Below are 18,422 nucleotides of genomic sequence, written 5' to 3'. Positions count from 1 at the left end.
GGCTTTGAAAATGGAAGGGGTCAGGGGCAAGGACCAGAGAGCAGCTTCTAGAAGCTGAGAACACTTCTTGGCTGACAGGTAGCAAGAAAACAGAAACCTCAGTCCTAAAACCACAAGGAACTGAATTCTGCCAATGTCCTGAATGTGCTTAGATGCAGATTCTTCCTCAAAGTCTTCAGATAAAAGCCCAACCAACACCTTGATTTTGGCCCTCTGAAAACCTAAGCTGAGAACCTAGACAAGCTGATCCAGACTTCTACAGAACTGTGAGATAATAAATGGATGTTGTTTTAAGCTGCTAAACTCATGGTAATCTATTACACAATAATATAAAACTATTATGGTGATAAAAGATACCAACTCACAGACTGAAGCTTAGTTATTCCTACCCATAAAAAGTATAGAAAATAATACAGAAAGTTAAAGTATATGACAAAAACATTAAAAGGTAAGAGAAGGTAAATGAGTTACAAAGTTGGTTCTCCCATTATTCTGGAAGTATATTAACTTAAGGTCAACTGGAACAGAAATGCATATTGGAATGTTGATGGTAACTACTATAAGAATATACATTTTAAAGCTGAGAAAAAAAAAAGAAAATTGAAAACATAGATGATCAAGCCAAAAGAAGGCAGAAAGAGAAAAAAATAAATGAAAAAAGTCATCTACACTTTCAGAAACCAAACAGCAATATGATCGTTTTAAACCCAACTATGCCAATAAATACATTAAATGAAAACGAAAAAAACAGTTCAATCAAAACACAAAAATCATCAGATTGGATTTTAAAACAAGAAAACAAAAAAAGACTACATGTTGTTTATAAGAGGCATACTTTACATATAAGATTGAAATTAAAATTAGGTCAGAAGCGAAACTAGATTGAAAGTAAAAATTACAGACATGATTTCTTAAAATCAGGAACTAGGGTGGAATTTTCATTAAAATTTTTTTCTTCATCTGTTAAAATGATAAATGTGGTATTTTTCCTGTAGCTGTTAATTAGTAAATTAAATTTGTTAATTTTTAAAATGTTTAGCCAACCTTGTTTTCCTGCAATAAACCCTGCCTGTTCATGATGTATTGTTGTTTTTTGATAAAACTGGATGCAATCTGCCAATCTTTTGTTCAGGATTTTTACACTTATGTTCTTATGAGGTACTAGCCTGTAATTTTTTTTTTTGTAACATACTTGTTATGTTTTGGTATCAGTGCTACTATGGCCTCATAAAATAAGTTATAAAGCATTCTGTCCTTTTCTGTTCTCTGAGTTTGTTTTGATATTACTTCTGCCTTAAATGTTTAGCTGAATTGACCAGTGATAGCAGCACGCCTGGAGATTTCTTTATGGAAATGCTTTGAAGCAAAGATTCAATTTGTTTAAAGACACAGGATTATTCAGATTTTCTATATTTTATTTTATCAGCTTATTAAGTATGTACAAGGAATTTGTTCTTTTCAATCTAAACTATCAACTTTCAGAATAAAGTTTATATCATTTTATTTTATTTTTAATGTCTTAAGATGTATAGATACCTTCTTTTTAACTGCTGATATAATTTGTGTTTCTTTTTCTTGCTCAGTCTTGTTAAGTAGCATTGTAGATTTCTATTATACATTTACTTTCTCTTTCATTGATTTCTGCTCTTGTAATCATCTTCCCTCTATTTCTTTAGGTTTAATTTGCTGTCATTTTTTTTTAACTTCTTGAAATGGAAGTTTAGTGCACTGATTTTCAAACATTCTTCTTTACCAAAAAATGCATTTAAAGCTAAAAATTCCCCCTTCTGCTTTAGCTATATCCCACAATTTTTATATCATACTTTTATTATCATTCATTTTTAAATAATTTCTAATTCCCAATATGATTTCTTCTTTAACACTGAAAATAGGTTAATTTCAAAAACCTGGCAGGTTTTCTCATTATCTCTGTTATTTATTTGTAGTTTAATTCCACTGTGGTCGGAGAATATGCTCTCTATGATTTCAATCTTTTGACTTTTTTTTTTTTTCTTAAGGACTTGCTTTAGGGCCCAGCAGTTGATCAATTTTGATAAACTTTCCTTCTGCTCTTAAAAAAAATATGAATTCTTCAGCTGTCAAGTGTTGTAATATATATACACATGTATAAACATACATATACCAATATATCCATATCAGTTAGGCAAATTTTACTAATATGTTGGTCAAACATATATCCTTACTGATTTTTTTGTCTGCTTATATTACCAATTACTGAAAGTGGCACATAAAATTTCCCAACTATGAATATCAATTTGTCTATTTCTCCTTTTAGTCTGAATATTTTTACTTTATATATTTTAAATTTATTTTAGTAGGAATATACAAATTTAGGATTATTATATCTTCCTAACAATCTATCAACATTATGACGTATCCCCTTTACTTTTACCAATATTTCTTGCCTTAAAGTTGACTGTCTCTTAGGAATTTCTTTAATCTGATATAGAGTATCTACAAAAATCTACCACAAATACCATACAAATATCATAACGTACTGAATGAAAGGATGTCCCTTGTTGGCACTTCTTTTCAACATTGTACCAGAAGTCCTAACCAATACAAAGATTAGAAAGAAATATATAAAACCATCATTATTCACAAATGACATACCATATAAACAATAAATTTCCAAACTATTAGATTTAATAAAATGCTAATATAACCACCAGATCATAGGAATCCAAGGTCAATATACTAACTAAATCAACGTGTGTGTGTGTGTGTGTGTGTGTGTGTGTGTAAGAAACAACAGGAAATTTAAAATAAAAAGCAATACAATTCAGAATAACATTTATAAAACCACAATATTTACATGATGTTCAAAACGGGCATGACTAATCAATGGTGACAGAAGAACAGCAGTTACCTCTGAGGAGGCTACTGACCGAGAAAAGGTACCTTGTACCTTGTTCTAGGATATTGGAAAAGTTCCATATCTTAATCCAGGCAGTTTATGTGGTATACATATATGTAAAAAATTCATAGAGTTGTACAATAAGATATGCATACATTTATGTGAATTATGATTTAATAAAGTTTTTCAAAAGAAAAAACTGTAATAATCTACTCACTACCCTCCCAAATTGTCTGCAATAAGGGGCAGGCCCATTGTAAAGATAAGGGCACAAATGGCCTTAAGGAAACATTAATCCACTTGTGAAGGGTCACAAGTAGTAGACAGCAGAGACAGGGACCCTGATTTCCAAATCTTGTTCTTTTTACTGCAACATGGTTGGAAACAATAGTCAAAGGCAAAATTTTATTTATTTATTTATTTTTTACTGTAAATGATAAGTTGGTTAATATTATCCAAATTGATTCAATAGAGCCAAAGAAAACTTCCTTTGCATCTCTTTCCCCAAGAACATTTTACACAAACTGAAAGATTTGCATTTTATTTCCTTTCTTCTATTTTACTCTAATACACAAAAAAGATGGCAGTTATGATGAAAAAGCAATGAGTATGTAAAGTACGAACTGTAATCAGATGCTGAATAACAGAACTGACTATAATCATAGTTATGTGAAAATCAGTCCCAATTATTACTTTAAGCACTCTGGGTACCACCTGCATCTTTAGAAACAACACACAAGAAGGACACAAAAAACTTTCTCTGGTATACAAAAAAATACGTACAATCAAAATAAAATTAAAGAGATTTTAAAGTGCAAATATAGTGAAGGAGATAATAACCGATCTACAACATGTCTCAAATATAATGACCTACAAGTTAAAGGAAAAATGTCAGTGAATTCGAACTGTGTGAAACACAGATCTTTTACTTAACCTAATAGAAGACTTGAAGCAATAAAACGTAGGTTCCAAAAATGAATGATAAAAGCACAAGGTTTAAAGAAGGTAGAGTATCTAATATAAGCCTTTATACATTTTAAAGAGAAGGAATTTGATGCTCAGAGAAGTAAAAAATTTGGTTAAAATCACACAGGCCATGAAGCTGGTGAGTAACACATTAGAGGTAGGAACCCAAGGCCACTGATAACACCACACTGCCCAGACTCTTTACCAGCAGGAAGAAAACTGGAAATCAGTAACAACTGTATTTACTAAGAGGAGCTTAATAGTTGCCTACCCATTATTATTGTGTATTTATGTGTATGTACATATATAGAGAAGAGGGAGTAGTGTAATGTAAGAGATATATATTATGAAGACACTGTTCCTTTTGTTCTCATTTTAAGTCCAAAATTTAAGCCCTCTTGTATAGTTTAGAGATGGAAAATAGTTGTACTTTTACATAAATTTTCAGTAAACCACTTCACATATTAAAAATAAATTTAACTTATTGGCACCATTATCACCAAGTCCAAAAAAAATTATTTTCTGAAAACATTTCTCCTTATTTTCCCAAGGAATATATCAAAGAGAGCTGCAACAATACCTCGTATCCCACACACATGCTCTTCTATGACACAACCTTACCACTCCCCTATCAAAAGAAAAAGTCTAATTTCCCTCCTCTTGAGTATGGACCAGCCTTACGACAAGCCTGTATTCAAAGGAATGTGGTAGAACGACTGCATGACTCCTAAGCCTATATCAGAAAAGGTCATGCAGCCTCTGGGTGGTTCTCTTGGAACTCTAGTTCTATGGGAAGCCAGCTGCCACGTAAGAAGTCCCAGCTGTACACCCTTCCAGCCATCTCCACCAAGGTGCAAGTGAAGCCGTCTTGAACCTGCTACGCAAGCTTTCCAGCAGCTGAGTACTGCTTAGCCACCTCAGTCAGTGCTATGAGAAGAATCAGTCGATCCCTGCCTGAATGATTCCTGACTCACAGAATACATGTAATAATGATAAGACGATGGTTGTTTTAAGCCTGTAAGCTTCAGGACAGTTTGTTACAAAGCAATACTAGGAAAATATATCTGTGGACACTTGTAAATTGAAGCTATTATAGGTTAGGTTTTTCTTTAAAAAAACAAAAAAAAAACCCTCTTTATGAGATCTCCTATAAAACAACCAAAATTATTGGTAACTTATTTACTACTCCCCCTGAAGCCTTAACCAAAACAACTTATTTGGCAGAGGATATATGGGCAGGGGATTAGGGGTAGGGGTGCAACACATGCCAGCAGGTCAGTTCTAGAAGATGTCAGGCCCGGTATTCAAAAACAGAAGAGATGATTAAATCATTTGATCCAGACAGAAAACAAAGATAAGTATATGGATAATAAAACTGACCCTAGAAACATACATTTTAAAGACACTTAAGGAATAAACCAAACCTTAATAAACTTAAACCTTAAAAGGCAAGGAGAGACTTTTCTCCCTAAAAGGATAGGTGACCCTTCCCCTCTTCTGACATCAGTCAGTGCACCTTTAGAATCATTGAAAACATTTATAAACTCTAAATACTAAAGTAATTAAACATAAAAGGTACCTGTTAAATAGAATGCTCTGGCAATAGCACACTGCTACATAATTTCTATGTCATTACTGTTCAAATTAGATTATTTGTCCTTTGGGGAATTCTGCAACATCTGGCAGAAGAATGACAGCATTGGGTATATACAAACTTAGAACCTGAACATAAAGAAACCTGAGAGGATAAAATATATCTTTGAAAGATGAGAATTTACACTGACAGATGACAGAGACTGTGCTCCCTCACATCTCACCCAGCTTTGCCCTAGAAAAAGATAATGGCACGCAAGCTTTAATACAACTTCCACAAGCAACGTGGGTACATTTTATAAACAGATGTTCTGCCAAAGAGTAAAATGCTTCTATTTTCACCTTTTTATTATGCTTACATCTTCAAACCAACAACCTAAATGGACTGTAAAATAAGAGTAATTCGGTTCAAGAATTTCTTTATTCTCAAGAGCTCTACTTGGCAGTAGAGAACCATGAAACAAGTTGTAAGCATATTTTAACAAAATTGAAACAGATGATCTATATTTCACCATGTTTCATGGTATTTTTCGGTATTTATGTAATATGATTTGGTGAAGGAGATATTAAATTGGAATTTAGAAGATTTAGATTCATCACTGGCTAATGTAATGACTTTCGTCAACTCAATATATATACATTGGCATCATTTCTAAACTGCCTGTCAAGTTTATCTTGCTTTATAAAGAAACAGATGTACTTCAGAACACACTGATGGTTGGCACCAACTTTACCAAGTGATTTCATTATAATTTCCCATATGGCAGCTGTTGGAGAGATAATGACTACAGGCAGTATATGAGCAAGACTGGTTTAAACATTGGGAAAATAGAAGAATACTACAAAGAAAGATTACATCTTTACTTTTTTTAACCTATTCCAATTTTTATAATACACAATGCAGCAAGAATAAAGGGAAAGATCTGCAGGTAATACTTTGGGAGACCTTTAAGTCCAGCCACCTCATTTTATGATTGATAGAAAGAACCATATCTCAGAGGGGTTAAATGCTTTGTCCAATGACAGAGAGATGGCAGGTCGCAAAAATGTGGTAAGAGCCCAAGTTTACCACTTCCCGGTCATGCTCTCCTTCTAATACAATACAGCCTCCTCAATGGGAAACAAGTTTCACAAATGTTTCTAATAAGAAAAGTCCATTAAAATATTGAGTGTTTTGGAAATAATTCATTTCTATATTTTCTAATTTCATCAAGGTGAACTTTTGTAAGGAATACCCATCATAGTCAGAGTCTAGGAATGCCCTTGCCTGGTGGCCACAGACAACAGACACCTTTTGACAGTAAGTAAAATGGAATGCAGAATGCAAACCATTAAATAAATCCATGTTTTTCATTATACACATCTTGCAGTCACAATGAACATCAAAAGACACCCCAGTTGTCTTGTTGGATTATAAAGCAATCTTTGAGAAAGGGACATCCAGCAATGCCTATATTCTGATAGGGTAAGTGAAGCTTCTGGCTCCTTCATAGTTCTTTATCCTTTCCCATCTGTGAGTATAAGGCCCCTCTCATCTTGGACAGCAATGTGTACAGGCCAAGCCTTCTGTTTTAACAGGGCTTAAGTGTTAACAGAAAAGGAAGTTATAAATTAAGGTAGTGTTAGGGTTTCACGTTGTTCCCTTACCACTGTTTTCCTGAGGTTTAATCAATTAAAAAACTTTAAAAAAATTTTTTAAACATTCTCTTCATTCAATTGTGAAATTCAAAGGCTCTGCTTTGGTACAGGATCAACTTAAATATACTTTCAAAACAAATATTTAAGAGTTTACAATTAAGACAGAAAATGTGTACTTAAATATATTTAATAATAAATTAGTCAATGGTTTCACATCCAGTAACCTCTCTTCTGACATAGCACATATCCCTGTGACCAGGGGTTGACTCCGAACAAGGAGAGAAAGGAGAATTTCAAATCCCAACTCTCCCCAGCACCAAATAACAACAAAATCAAAACCTAATTTTAAAAAGTAAAAATGCAGAATAAAAAGTGAGCTGTAACTCAATTAAAATGATAAAATGTATATAAGGTGTACAGCATAGGGTCCAGCTTTTATGAAGAAAGGTCTAATAAATATTCTCTCTCTCAATTTAACGTTGCTTTAAGCATACAAACACATTGCTATATAAACATTCTTTCCCACCTTCTTCCACTCCCCAAACCATTCCTAGGCACCCTTTTTAAAGTTAGTAGTGATTGTTTTGCAAACCAATGTAGTACAAAATCTTGGCTTTGTAGCTACATTCTGAATATCATGCCCTGTTCTCTGAAAGCCTTTTTACTCCTAAAAGGCACACAGTTTCAAGCATCCCCCACTCACTGAGTGCTGCCGCTACTGATTTAACTTCCTTACTAGCTCACACCATATATGCAGGTAGAGAATAATGGCCAAATTCTTCTGGGGATCCTTAATGTAATAATCATCTTCCACCCATACAGAAGTCAGTTCAATATTTTAAGCCCCTCAAGACAAAACACATATTGAAATTTACAAAAAATAAGTAATGAGAATACTTTATGATATTTTTGGTAAAAAAATCCTTAACCATCCTAAAAAAAGCTACAAAGAAGATAGTCTTTCAAATTCAAAAGTAATTATTTTAAACCAATTAACACTATAAGGTTAAGCATTAGACAAAGGTATTCTCACTACCTAAATAAGTCTATTCATATTTTATTAGAGTTCTTACCTATGGTAGTTCTTAAAATAATTGACACTTTGTTTTCTAATAGACTCTTGCAAAACTTCAGACTTGCTACCACAGAATTCTTCTCCAACTTGCATCAACCTAGTTGGACAGAAAGATTTACGTAAATTTCAGCAACATGTTTATTATAGGGAAAAAAGAGAAGTACAGGTCATCTTTATTCAAAGATGACAAATCATACAAATTTGGATGCTTGAAGAAATTCTAAAGATCACATTCATTACAGTTTACAAACATCCAAAGGGCAGAAATATTTAAACATACTCACACATAAACCTAGCAGAAATTAGACTATGAATGTTCAATTATCTTTACTTCCATTAAGTTATACATTACAACTCAGTGATTCATGATTTCATTGATTATCATGGTTCAATGAATCAAACTAAAGAATAAGACAAGATCTCAAACACTACCTGCTGATTATATCCAAAACAAAGATGAAGTCATCATATTTGAAAATAGACAAATCAGTTCCAAGCAAGTAGGTTTTTACTTTTAGCTGAACATCCTATTAAAAAAAAAAGAAAAACAATAAATAAATATTTCAAGTAAATCTAAAATATAGAAAATAGTTCTCAGAACCATTTTTTGTATAGTTACACATTAAAATGAGACAGGAAGATTCTTAACTTGATAAAAAAAATCTAGTTAGGCTAACAGTCAACATATTTAGGGTGATATCATAGAGACAATTCCATGAACATCAGATATAAAAATAGTACAGACTTGGGGCTTCCCTGGTGGCGCAGTGGTTAAGAATCCGCCTGCCAATGCAGGGGACACGGGTTTGAGCCCTGGTCCAGGAAGATCCCACATGCCACGGAGCAACTAAGCCCATGCACCACAACTACTGAGCCTGCGCTCTAGAGCCCCTGAGCCACAACTACTGAGCCCGTGTGCCACAACTACTGAAGCCCACGCGCCTAGAGCCCGTGCTCCGCAACAAGAGAAGCCACTGCAATGAGAAGCCCACGCACCGCAACGAAGAGTAGCCCCCGCTCACCACAACTAGAGAAAGCCTGTGCAGCAACAAAGACCCAATGCAACCAAAAATAAATTAATTTTAAAAAATAGTACAGAACACAATCATCACTACTAATACACACACACATGCAACATAAGAATTATATCCTCATACTAGATATACTGATAAAAATCATCATTATTTGGGCATGGTTCAGTAAACTAGAAACCCCAAAATAATCAATTCAAAATCATTAGAATTAATAAGATGACTGTGTGAAGTGTTTAAGTACAGTATATAAAAACTAATAGTTTTCACGTATACCTGGCTGAAGCACCTAAAAATGGAGAGATTTCATTTAAAACAAATATTGAAAATACAATATACTTAAGAATAACTTTAGTAAGAGCTATCAGACCTATAACAAAAAACTAACAATTCTAATGGGATACAAAAGAAATTTCCATAAATTGAGAGTTAAGGGACTGAATACGTGACTAAATACTGTAAATATGTCAATTTCTCCAAGTTAATGTAGAGATACAGTGAAATTCTAACCAAAATCACACACAAAAAAACTTTTCTTCTGAACAATTATTCTAAAATTCACTAGAAATAATAAACAGACAATAACTTCTTTTTTAAAAATAGCACTTTGAAAGGATGAAGTTATCAGGGATGATGGAGGACTTGTACCACCTATATTAAATATATTAAAAACTACCCCCAATATGCTAGCAATATAGAGAAAAGTCAATGGAATAGGAAAAATAAATCAGAAACCGTGCTAATATACACATAAGAGCTTAATAAACAGCAGTAAAAACTACTGTTTTCTGGGCTTCCCTGGTGGCGCAGTGGTTGGGAGTCCGCCTGCCGATGCAGGGGACACGGGTTCGTGCCCCGGTCCGGGAGGATCCCGCGTGCCGTGGAGCGGCTGGGCCCGTGGGCCGTGGCCGCTGGGCCTGCGCGTCCGGAGCCTGTGCTGTTTTCTGATTATTTACTTTTGTCAAGCATTATACTAAGAACCTTATATATTATCTTTATTTTTAAAACTAAAACATGATAGAAAAACATTTAAAATAAAGGAATAGTCAAGGATTTATCAGGAAAATATAAACAAAATAAATACAGCAATGGTAATAATAAAGCAAACTAGAATTCACTGCAAAATGCCTAAGGAGAAAAGAGCTATTTTTTTTAATTAATAAAGAGAATTATGTACAATGAGGGTAAGTAAAGTGGTTATTAGCATTGCATCATCAATCAACATGGCATCCGAGTATAAAAACAAAAGCTGTTAGAAATAAAAGAAAAACCTGACAAAACTACAATCATTCTGGAAGGTTAAAACTCCTCCCTCTGAACAGCACAGACCGAGAAAACCACAACCAAATAAGAACATAGATGAGAATAATACATATAAATAATAAACTGCTTTAATTTACATAGAGAACCTAATTTCCAATACAAAGAAGAAATACATGGTTATTTTTCAAATGCCCCAGGAAGAACTTTAAAAGTGGGTGGGGCTTCCCTGGTGGCTCAGTGGTTGAGTGTCCGCCTGCTGATGCAGGGGACACAGGTGTGTGCCCAGGTCTGGGAGGATCCCACATGCCGCAGAGTGGCTGGGCCCGTGAGCCATGGCCGCTGAGCCTGCGCGTCCGGAGCCTGTGCTCCGCAGCGGGAGAGGCCACAACAGGGAGAGGCCCGCATACAGCAAAAAAAAAAAAAAAAAAAAAGTGGGTGGTTCATTAGGCTGTAAAGAAAACCTCAAATTCACAGAAAGTAGAAATATTCCAACCCTAATTTTGTATAGTAAAAAGAAAGAAATAACAAGCATTTTAAAACTGTCACTTCTCACGTATCAAATATTTAAAGACAAAAGAAAATCTTGAAAGACCAAGACTTTCTTATGGTTGGATATGTAAGCTCCATGAGGTTAAGGACCATGCTTTCACCACTGTGTTCTTAAACCCACAAACAGTGCGATACACATATTATGACTGATACAACTTTTTTCCCTTAAAGGTTCTGACTGAGTCAAAATGCATGGAAAATTTGCAACAATATTCTAAAAACTGAAAAGTTTTTATAATAATAATCAAGGTGATTATGATACTGAGTTTAGTTTTATGTCAGAAATGTTAACTATCTTCTTATGCTCCTCAATCACCATTTATCATCTCTATAATAAATTTATATGTCAATAAACTGTCACATGCTCACTTGTGCTTTGAAATTTAGCATTTCAGATATTAGAAATACATTATGGTATGTATAGCATATATTATATAACATTCCCAGTGGGGTCTAGGGCAGTATCCCAAAATAAAACACATTTATATCCCTTCAACATATGAATGTTCACCTTGATGGGATAAATAAATACTACAAAAAGCCAAATGACAATACTGTTCAGATTGTGCTATCAAATGAATTCAATTCCTGCCAGGTTTTGTCTGCCAGATGTGTTCTCAAAAAACATTTATTTTTTAGAGCTTTTGCCTTTTTCAAAGGCATTGAGCTTTGTAATTTCAATTTAACTAATACTAATGAGTTCCTAACGTACACAAAGTCCTGTGTAGAACTGGATGAGAAATTGGGTTGGAGGTGCAAAAGGGACTTGAAGTGGGTGGAGATGAAGATATTCTAAAACTTGAAACCTACAACACAATTATCTATATTCAAAAGCATGACAACTTTCATTAAACTGGCCAAACACTTGAAAGATAATAGCTTTACTAAGTCTTACATTTAACAGATATTCCTATATCAAGAATGACATCAGGTTGCCAGACTGAATAGAAACTAGCTATATAAAATACCAAGCCAATAATCCAAAGTACTTTGAATTACCAGAAATTCTATCATAGATTCTACAATTTCAACAAAGTATAATTAGAGCCTGTTAGAAAACTAATTCAGAAACAACTCATATCTGACCCTAGAGAATGAGATTTTCCTTTCTGTTATACATAACATTCAGAAAAAAGTCAGCCCCAACCCATAATTAATGGAACACTAAAAATTAGTTTCATATGGTCATATCAGACAATACAAAAGGCAAAGCTCTTACCACTATCACATATTTAAATACTAAAGTATAAATTCAAATAGCATATCCAATAGAAAGTTATCAAAAGTTAGAAGAGCACTAAATTATAACTGCTAAGTGATTCTTGAGGAAATTTATGTTTTCAGTATATATTTTCCTAAACAATTTTTTCAAAAGAAATCCTATAAAAGATTTTCAAAATAAACATCAGCTTCATTAGAAAAATCAAAAATACATTTTAAAAGACCATAATATGGTGAAAGTGTCTATAGTCTTCTAAATTTTGAAGCAGTCCAAAAAGAACAAAGTTATCATCAAAGAAATTACACTTATCTAGGAAGTGAAAATTTTTAACAAATTAACAAATTTAGGTATCTGATAACAACTGAGCTACTAAACTGCAAAAGAAAAGCCAAGGAATACACATTCAGTCAATGAATACATAAGATTCACTCAGGCACAAAAATCACTGACTTAGAATTCTTCATTCTGTTCTAGACTCCAACCCAACTATGTCATCTATTATATAGTTATCCTTTTCCTAAAATTAATAGAAAAGGAAAAAACACACACACACAAAATAAACAGTATCTCAATAAGAAGACAACTTCTTTAGGAAAGCACAAATCTGTTAGGTCACTAAAAGCAAAATGTAATCAAGGAATATTTCCAATGGATATTTTCAAATTAAAACTTTTTTACTGCCACTTATAGTCAAATATAATTGACAACTAAATTACAGAACTCAAAGGGTAGACTTATTCCAATGAAAAGCTAACACATGATTAGATCTGCAGGGAAAACAAATACAGAAAACTTAAATACTGAATTTCTAAAACAACTCTGACATGAAGGTTTCTAATGCTTTTGTAAAAAAAATAGTTTTAAAAAACCAAACCTGCCATATTCGTGTAAGTCCATGTTCTAATTTCTTTTTTATGTAGCCACGATCAAAATTGGTTTCTTCAGTACCCACCATATTACTCCCTTCTGAAAATAAAAGATGGTATACGTTTTAAAATTTGCTTCACATTTTTGTTTCAAAAAAAAAATTTTGATTCTCATATATTGTAAGCATGTGTAAAATACAGAAAATATTCTCAATATTTATACAACTAAAACAATGTCAAAAAATAGGAATGAGGATTAAACTCATTTGATAAGATAGACAAATTCAGACTCTGAAATGTTAAGTACTTTACACCTAAGACCACTCAGCTTATATGTGATTATAGCTGGGATTCCAACTTGGGTAGTGTGATCCCAGAAACCAGATTCTTAATGACCCATATACTGCCTCCTGCCAGGGCATTACAGGACCAATTAACCCAATTTTCAATTAATATGCATGTTAACAAGAGTAGAGTGCAAAACTGCTCATGCAGTGAGGCAATGATGAATACATTTTATATTTTCATGATCCAGAATACTTTTATCCATTCCAGGTAAATAATCTAACAATGTCCAGTTCAACAGGTAAGATCAATGACCTGCCTCAAAATAATTCTCCCCCTAAAAGCAACTGAAAATACACATACACATTATATTTTTTAAATTATGCCTTTGTACAAGTAAACTGTGCAGAACAACTGAGGATATGATCTCACCTTAGGCTAGCAGGGTATCCAGTGGTAAGCAGCAAAAGACCCTTTCATAGACCAGGCCCCAGATACATGCCTAATGTACCTATGACTACTCCTACAGCTTAAGCCATATCATCTGTAGAGTCTGGCTATTAGGAACCCAGCAGCTCAGAGCAGTGCACCTGAGCTACAGCTTTAGTTTATTTAGAATGGTGAAGCGTTCGGACACCAGTAGTATCACTAGAGAACTACAACGGATGAACTCTAGAGGCCCTTTCAGCTGTATGAAGTTCTGTGAAGAATACTGATTCCTACAATTTTAGTCCTTAATGTGTATATGAAAGGAAGAATTTCTGTTAAACAAATAACTTTTTTTTTTTTGTGGTACGCGGGCCTCTCACTGCTGTGGCCTCTCCCATTGCAGAGCACAGGCTCCGGACGCGCAGGCTCAGCGGCCATGGCTCACGAGCCCAGCCGCTTCGCGGCAGGTGGGATCTTCCCGGACCGGGGCACGAACCCGTGTCCCCTGCATCTGCAGGCGGCCTCTCAACAACTGCGCCACCAGGGAAGCCCAAACAAATAACTTTTTACAGTCCTAGATATTGTCAGCTGACTATTAGACTGATCAGAGTCCTCAACATTCTTAAATTATACAGATTAGGGTGAAGGAATTTTAGCAAAGAGGACTAAGTATAGAAGGTTCAAATAGAGTTTTAAGTTTGAATCTATACCCCAATGAAAATGCATACAATACATAATACCTGTAAACTATTAGCCTGAAGCAAAAAGCGAGCTTCACCATGATGAGTATATATTGTCTTCTATATGCTTATATCTAAAGTATGTATTAATTTTGTTCCAAACTTTTCCTTTGGTTTCTCCTTAAATAATGTACTAGCGAAAGGAAAAGAGGCGCTGAGATATCTAAACAGGTACCATATCTAGAAAAAAATAAAGGTTGCCAAAAAAACAAACTTTGTGGGGAAAAAATCCCTTAAGCCCAGGAATTCCCTAAGCTAAATGAATTTTTTTAAAAAAAGGCCTATAGACATTTCATTATTATCATAATCATCTCTCTTGATCCATTTCCTTTGATGATATTAACAACAACCAGTGTAAGCACTTTTTACATTTTCTCTAAACTTTAAAGCAATCCTACAGGTAGATGTGTTACTACACTATGAAGCTTTTTGTTTGTTTTGTTTCCTTAACCTATCATTTTAAGGAGCAAACTGAGGCCTGGAGATGATAAAGTGACTTATTCACATTCTCGCCTTTGATAAATGGCAGTCAAACTTTGAAGTGAGGTATCTCTGACTGCAAAGCCCATACTCCCAGAGATAGTAGAGGAGTTGGGTAAAAATAGTCTGGCCTAGAATCCTGGCTCAATGCCCATCCCTATTTTCTGCTTTCTCCTTTTTCTCTCTTCCTTTAAACCTCTTCCTCCCCCAACAATATTTCTAAAAGACTGAAAATCCTGCCACAGAATTTATTTTTCTTATTTTTTGCTATTTATATTTATGAGCTTCTTATGAGTCAAGATAAATATTAAACGTACGTCTTCTATACTACCAAAATCCTATGTTTAATCAAACTAAGATTTCAGCATTCCTCCACCCACCCAATCACAGAAACCAAAGACTTCAGAAGTTACTAAAATAACTTGACTGACTAGCTATATTAAACTGTATGTAATACAAAAAACAGGTACGGTATAATTTATTTTGCCCATACTAAATACTGGTAGACTCATTTACTACTTTTAAAAGTATTTTGAATACTTAATCTTAGCTATCATTCAAGGATAATCACTTAAGATATATAATTACATGAATTAAGTAATTTTAAACATGCCTAGTTAATATAATTTCTCAAAGATTTGCTCTTTATGACTATACCATAGACATTTAAAGTTGTATTTTGCTTGCAAAGATGGTATTTAAAAACTTCATTTTTTACAAAATTTTTATGTCCTGTTATCTATTTTCAGGAAGAAAAGTATCAGCATAATTATTAATTCTTAGAATCTAGTTTTATTAGTACAACTTGAAAATTAGCAAAAAAGACTTAATATTGAATATTAGCATTAATTTTATAGTAAATTTGGACAGACCAATGTCCTACCTAGTTTGCAACTCGTTTTTTTTTGAAGCTCTTTCTTAATAACTTAGTCCTAAGGTCATCACCACAGATTCCTGGAAACTGGTAATACCTATCACATAAGAAGTCCTTCAGCCCAGTTAATCCCCAAAGGTAATGGAGTTTTTATAGCAGCTGAATCACTTTCTCTGGTGAACATTTAACCTATGGTCATCATGGTCCCCCGAAATTCTAAACATACAGCTGTCCCTGTTCTTTCTCCTTACTCCAGAAATACAGCACATTTATAGTTCAGTTTTTAAAATCAAATCAAAATAATTTCCTACCAGAAGCAGAAGTAGTATCCTCACTGTCATGCTTTTCATGCCATTCCATAGTTCTGTAATAGCTGAGCATAACCTCCCACAGTGCTTTGCACAGGTCAGCAAGGCATGGAATATAGCTGTCTGGTGTAACATGCTGAAGAAAATGACAAGAACCAACTTTCAAATTATCATGTTTACTTTAACACAAAGTTAATCAAAATAAAATGTTATGGTGTCAATCAAATGCATTGAAGAATTAGATAAGAAAATTTCTTCCACTGATATATCTAAAAAGAAAGTTCAATGGCAAGAAAATTTTGTTCAAGTACTTCCTATTTCAACATGGCTTTTTAGCATTCATTAGGAGTATCAGTCCATATACTATGAATCCACATACTACTGAATGGCAAGTGCTCTCATAACCAGGAGTGCAAACTTCCCCAAATATATTTTTTCAAAGCCATGTTCTTAGCATGAAATGCAGCTTTACACTCACCCTTGGACCCAAGTTACAACTTGCAAAACGGTGGTCAGATTTTACAAGTCAATCATTTTATTTATGTAAATTAAGTAAGTACCTTTGACAACCTGCAAATTCTGTAAATCACATGGATATAGATAATTCATATTTGACAACAGCATTTTAAAATGTGTTCTATAACATGGCTATGAAACAATATGTGGTCCCAAATCTTCTCCCTAAAGGAAATGCATGGATTTTTCTCCCTCTATCCTTTGTAAAAACTATCAGCTTGTCATTCTGCCCTTTTTTTTCTACAGGTAAAATAATGCTTCAATTCTATTTTGCAGGCTTTCTGTCTGTCACAGTGGAGCATCTGCTCCATCATTTGAGATTTCGTAGCATTTCTTCAATTTGTAATCAATCCACCACAACTGATCATGCTGATAAAACAGTGAAAGGCTAATAAGACTATGATGCGAGCCCTCGAAAATAAATAGCTAGTAGAAATAAGCTATATAGAAAGTATAGCTATGGTGTTATTGATGCTCAGGAAATCCCAGTTGGTAGTCGTCCTCTCTCTTTCAAAAAGTATTTTTTCTCTCCATAATGATTTCCCCCTCCTCTAAATTCTCCATTTACTAAAACATTCATTCATCAAGCAATTAATAAAAATACTAATTTGTATGACTCAGCAAGTACACTTTTGTGTAGGCACGTCAAATCTCTGAAACTCAGCTAAGAAGTAGTAAAATAAAGGAATTGTTAACCACTGGAGTAAGACTGCCCAAGCGGGGCTTATGCCAAGAACAGTACAATGGTTCAATCTTATAGGATCTATTAACAATCTGTCACATTAATAGGTCTAAGAAGAAAAACAAAATGATTGTCCCCAAAGATGCTGAAAACCCTTTGACAAAATTCAACAGCCATTCCTAATAATAACACATGAGAAAATAAAAACGGATAAACATTTCCCTAAGATGAGGAAACTTTAGTGCATATCCACTGTGGTCAGGAAGAAGACAAGGATGTTCACTATCTCCACTACTTTTTAACAATGTTCTTGAGGTACTAGCCAATGCAGTTAGACTAGAGAAAATGATAAGAAGCAAAAGAATAGGAAAAGAAGAAATAAAACTACTTCTATCTGCAAATGACATAATATACCTAGAATATAATTCCTAGAGAATGAATGATAAAACTCAAACAGTAAAAGAATTCAGCAAGGTAGCAGGTTATAAAATTAACATATAAACATAACAGAATTCATATATACAAATAATAACTATTTAGAAGATATAACGAATGAGAACTCTCAACTTATAATAACAACAAAAAAGATTAAAGTTTTAGGAATAAACAAAAAATGATCCAAAATTCTATGAAGAAAACTGAAAGACATAAAGGTAGACTTGAACAAATAGAAAGACATCCCTCACTCTTGGTTAGGATGTCTCAGCATCAGAGATGTCAGTTCTCCTTAAGTTAATTTATGAATTTACTGAGATACCAATAAAAACAAGTCCAGAAATAGATCTGACCTCATATAAAAATATGGTATATGATAAAGATAGCATCTCATATCACTTAAGTGAAGACAGTCTTTTTCATTAATAGTGTTGGGACAACTGGACAGTCAGTTGGAAAAAGACTAGATTAGATCTACTCCTCACACCATCCACAAGAACAAATTCCAAATGGATAAGACAGCTGAACCTAAAAAATAAAACTATACTAGCACCAAAACAAAACATGAGTTAATTCTTCTCTCACCTTGATA

At 33.8% G+C, this 18,422-nt stretch overlaps 1 protein-coding gene across 4 annotated transcripts in view; it reads right to left on the bottom strand.

Annotated features, from left to right (window-relative positions):
• VPS50 (VPS50 subunit of EARP/GARPII complex) overlaps positions 1–18,422 on the bottom strand; it is a 142,583-nt gene that overhangs the window by 53,981 nt on the left and 70,180 nt on the right. For all 4 annotated transcript variants that reach the window (XM_059073917.2, XM_067042500.1, XM_059073918.2 and 1 more), the window contains 4 exons: positions 16,201–16,333; positions 13,090–13,181; positions 8,583–8,677; positions 8,149–8,247 (listed from right to left, as the gene is read on the bottom strand). In XM_059073917.2, coding sequence (XP_058929900.1) covers positions 8,149–8,247; positions 8,583–8,677; positions 13,090–13,181; positions 16,201–16,333 — 419 coding nt within the window. The remainder of the gene's footprint in view (positions 1–8,148; positions 8,248–8,582; positions 8,678–13,089; positions 13,182–16,200; positions 16,334–18,422) is intronic.

Source organism: Kogia breviceps, chromosome 9 (genome assembly GCF_026419965.1).
Source record: "Kogia breviceps isolate mKogBre1 chromosome 9, mKogBre1 haplotype 1, whole genome shotgun sequence".
Classification (NCBI taxonomy): Eukaryota; Metazoa; Chordata; class Mammalia; order Artiodactyla; family Physeteridae; genus Kogia; species Kogia breviceps.
This window is presented reverse-complemented; position numbering and strand designations above follow the sequence as displayed.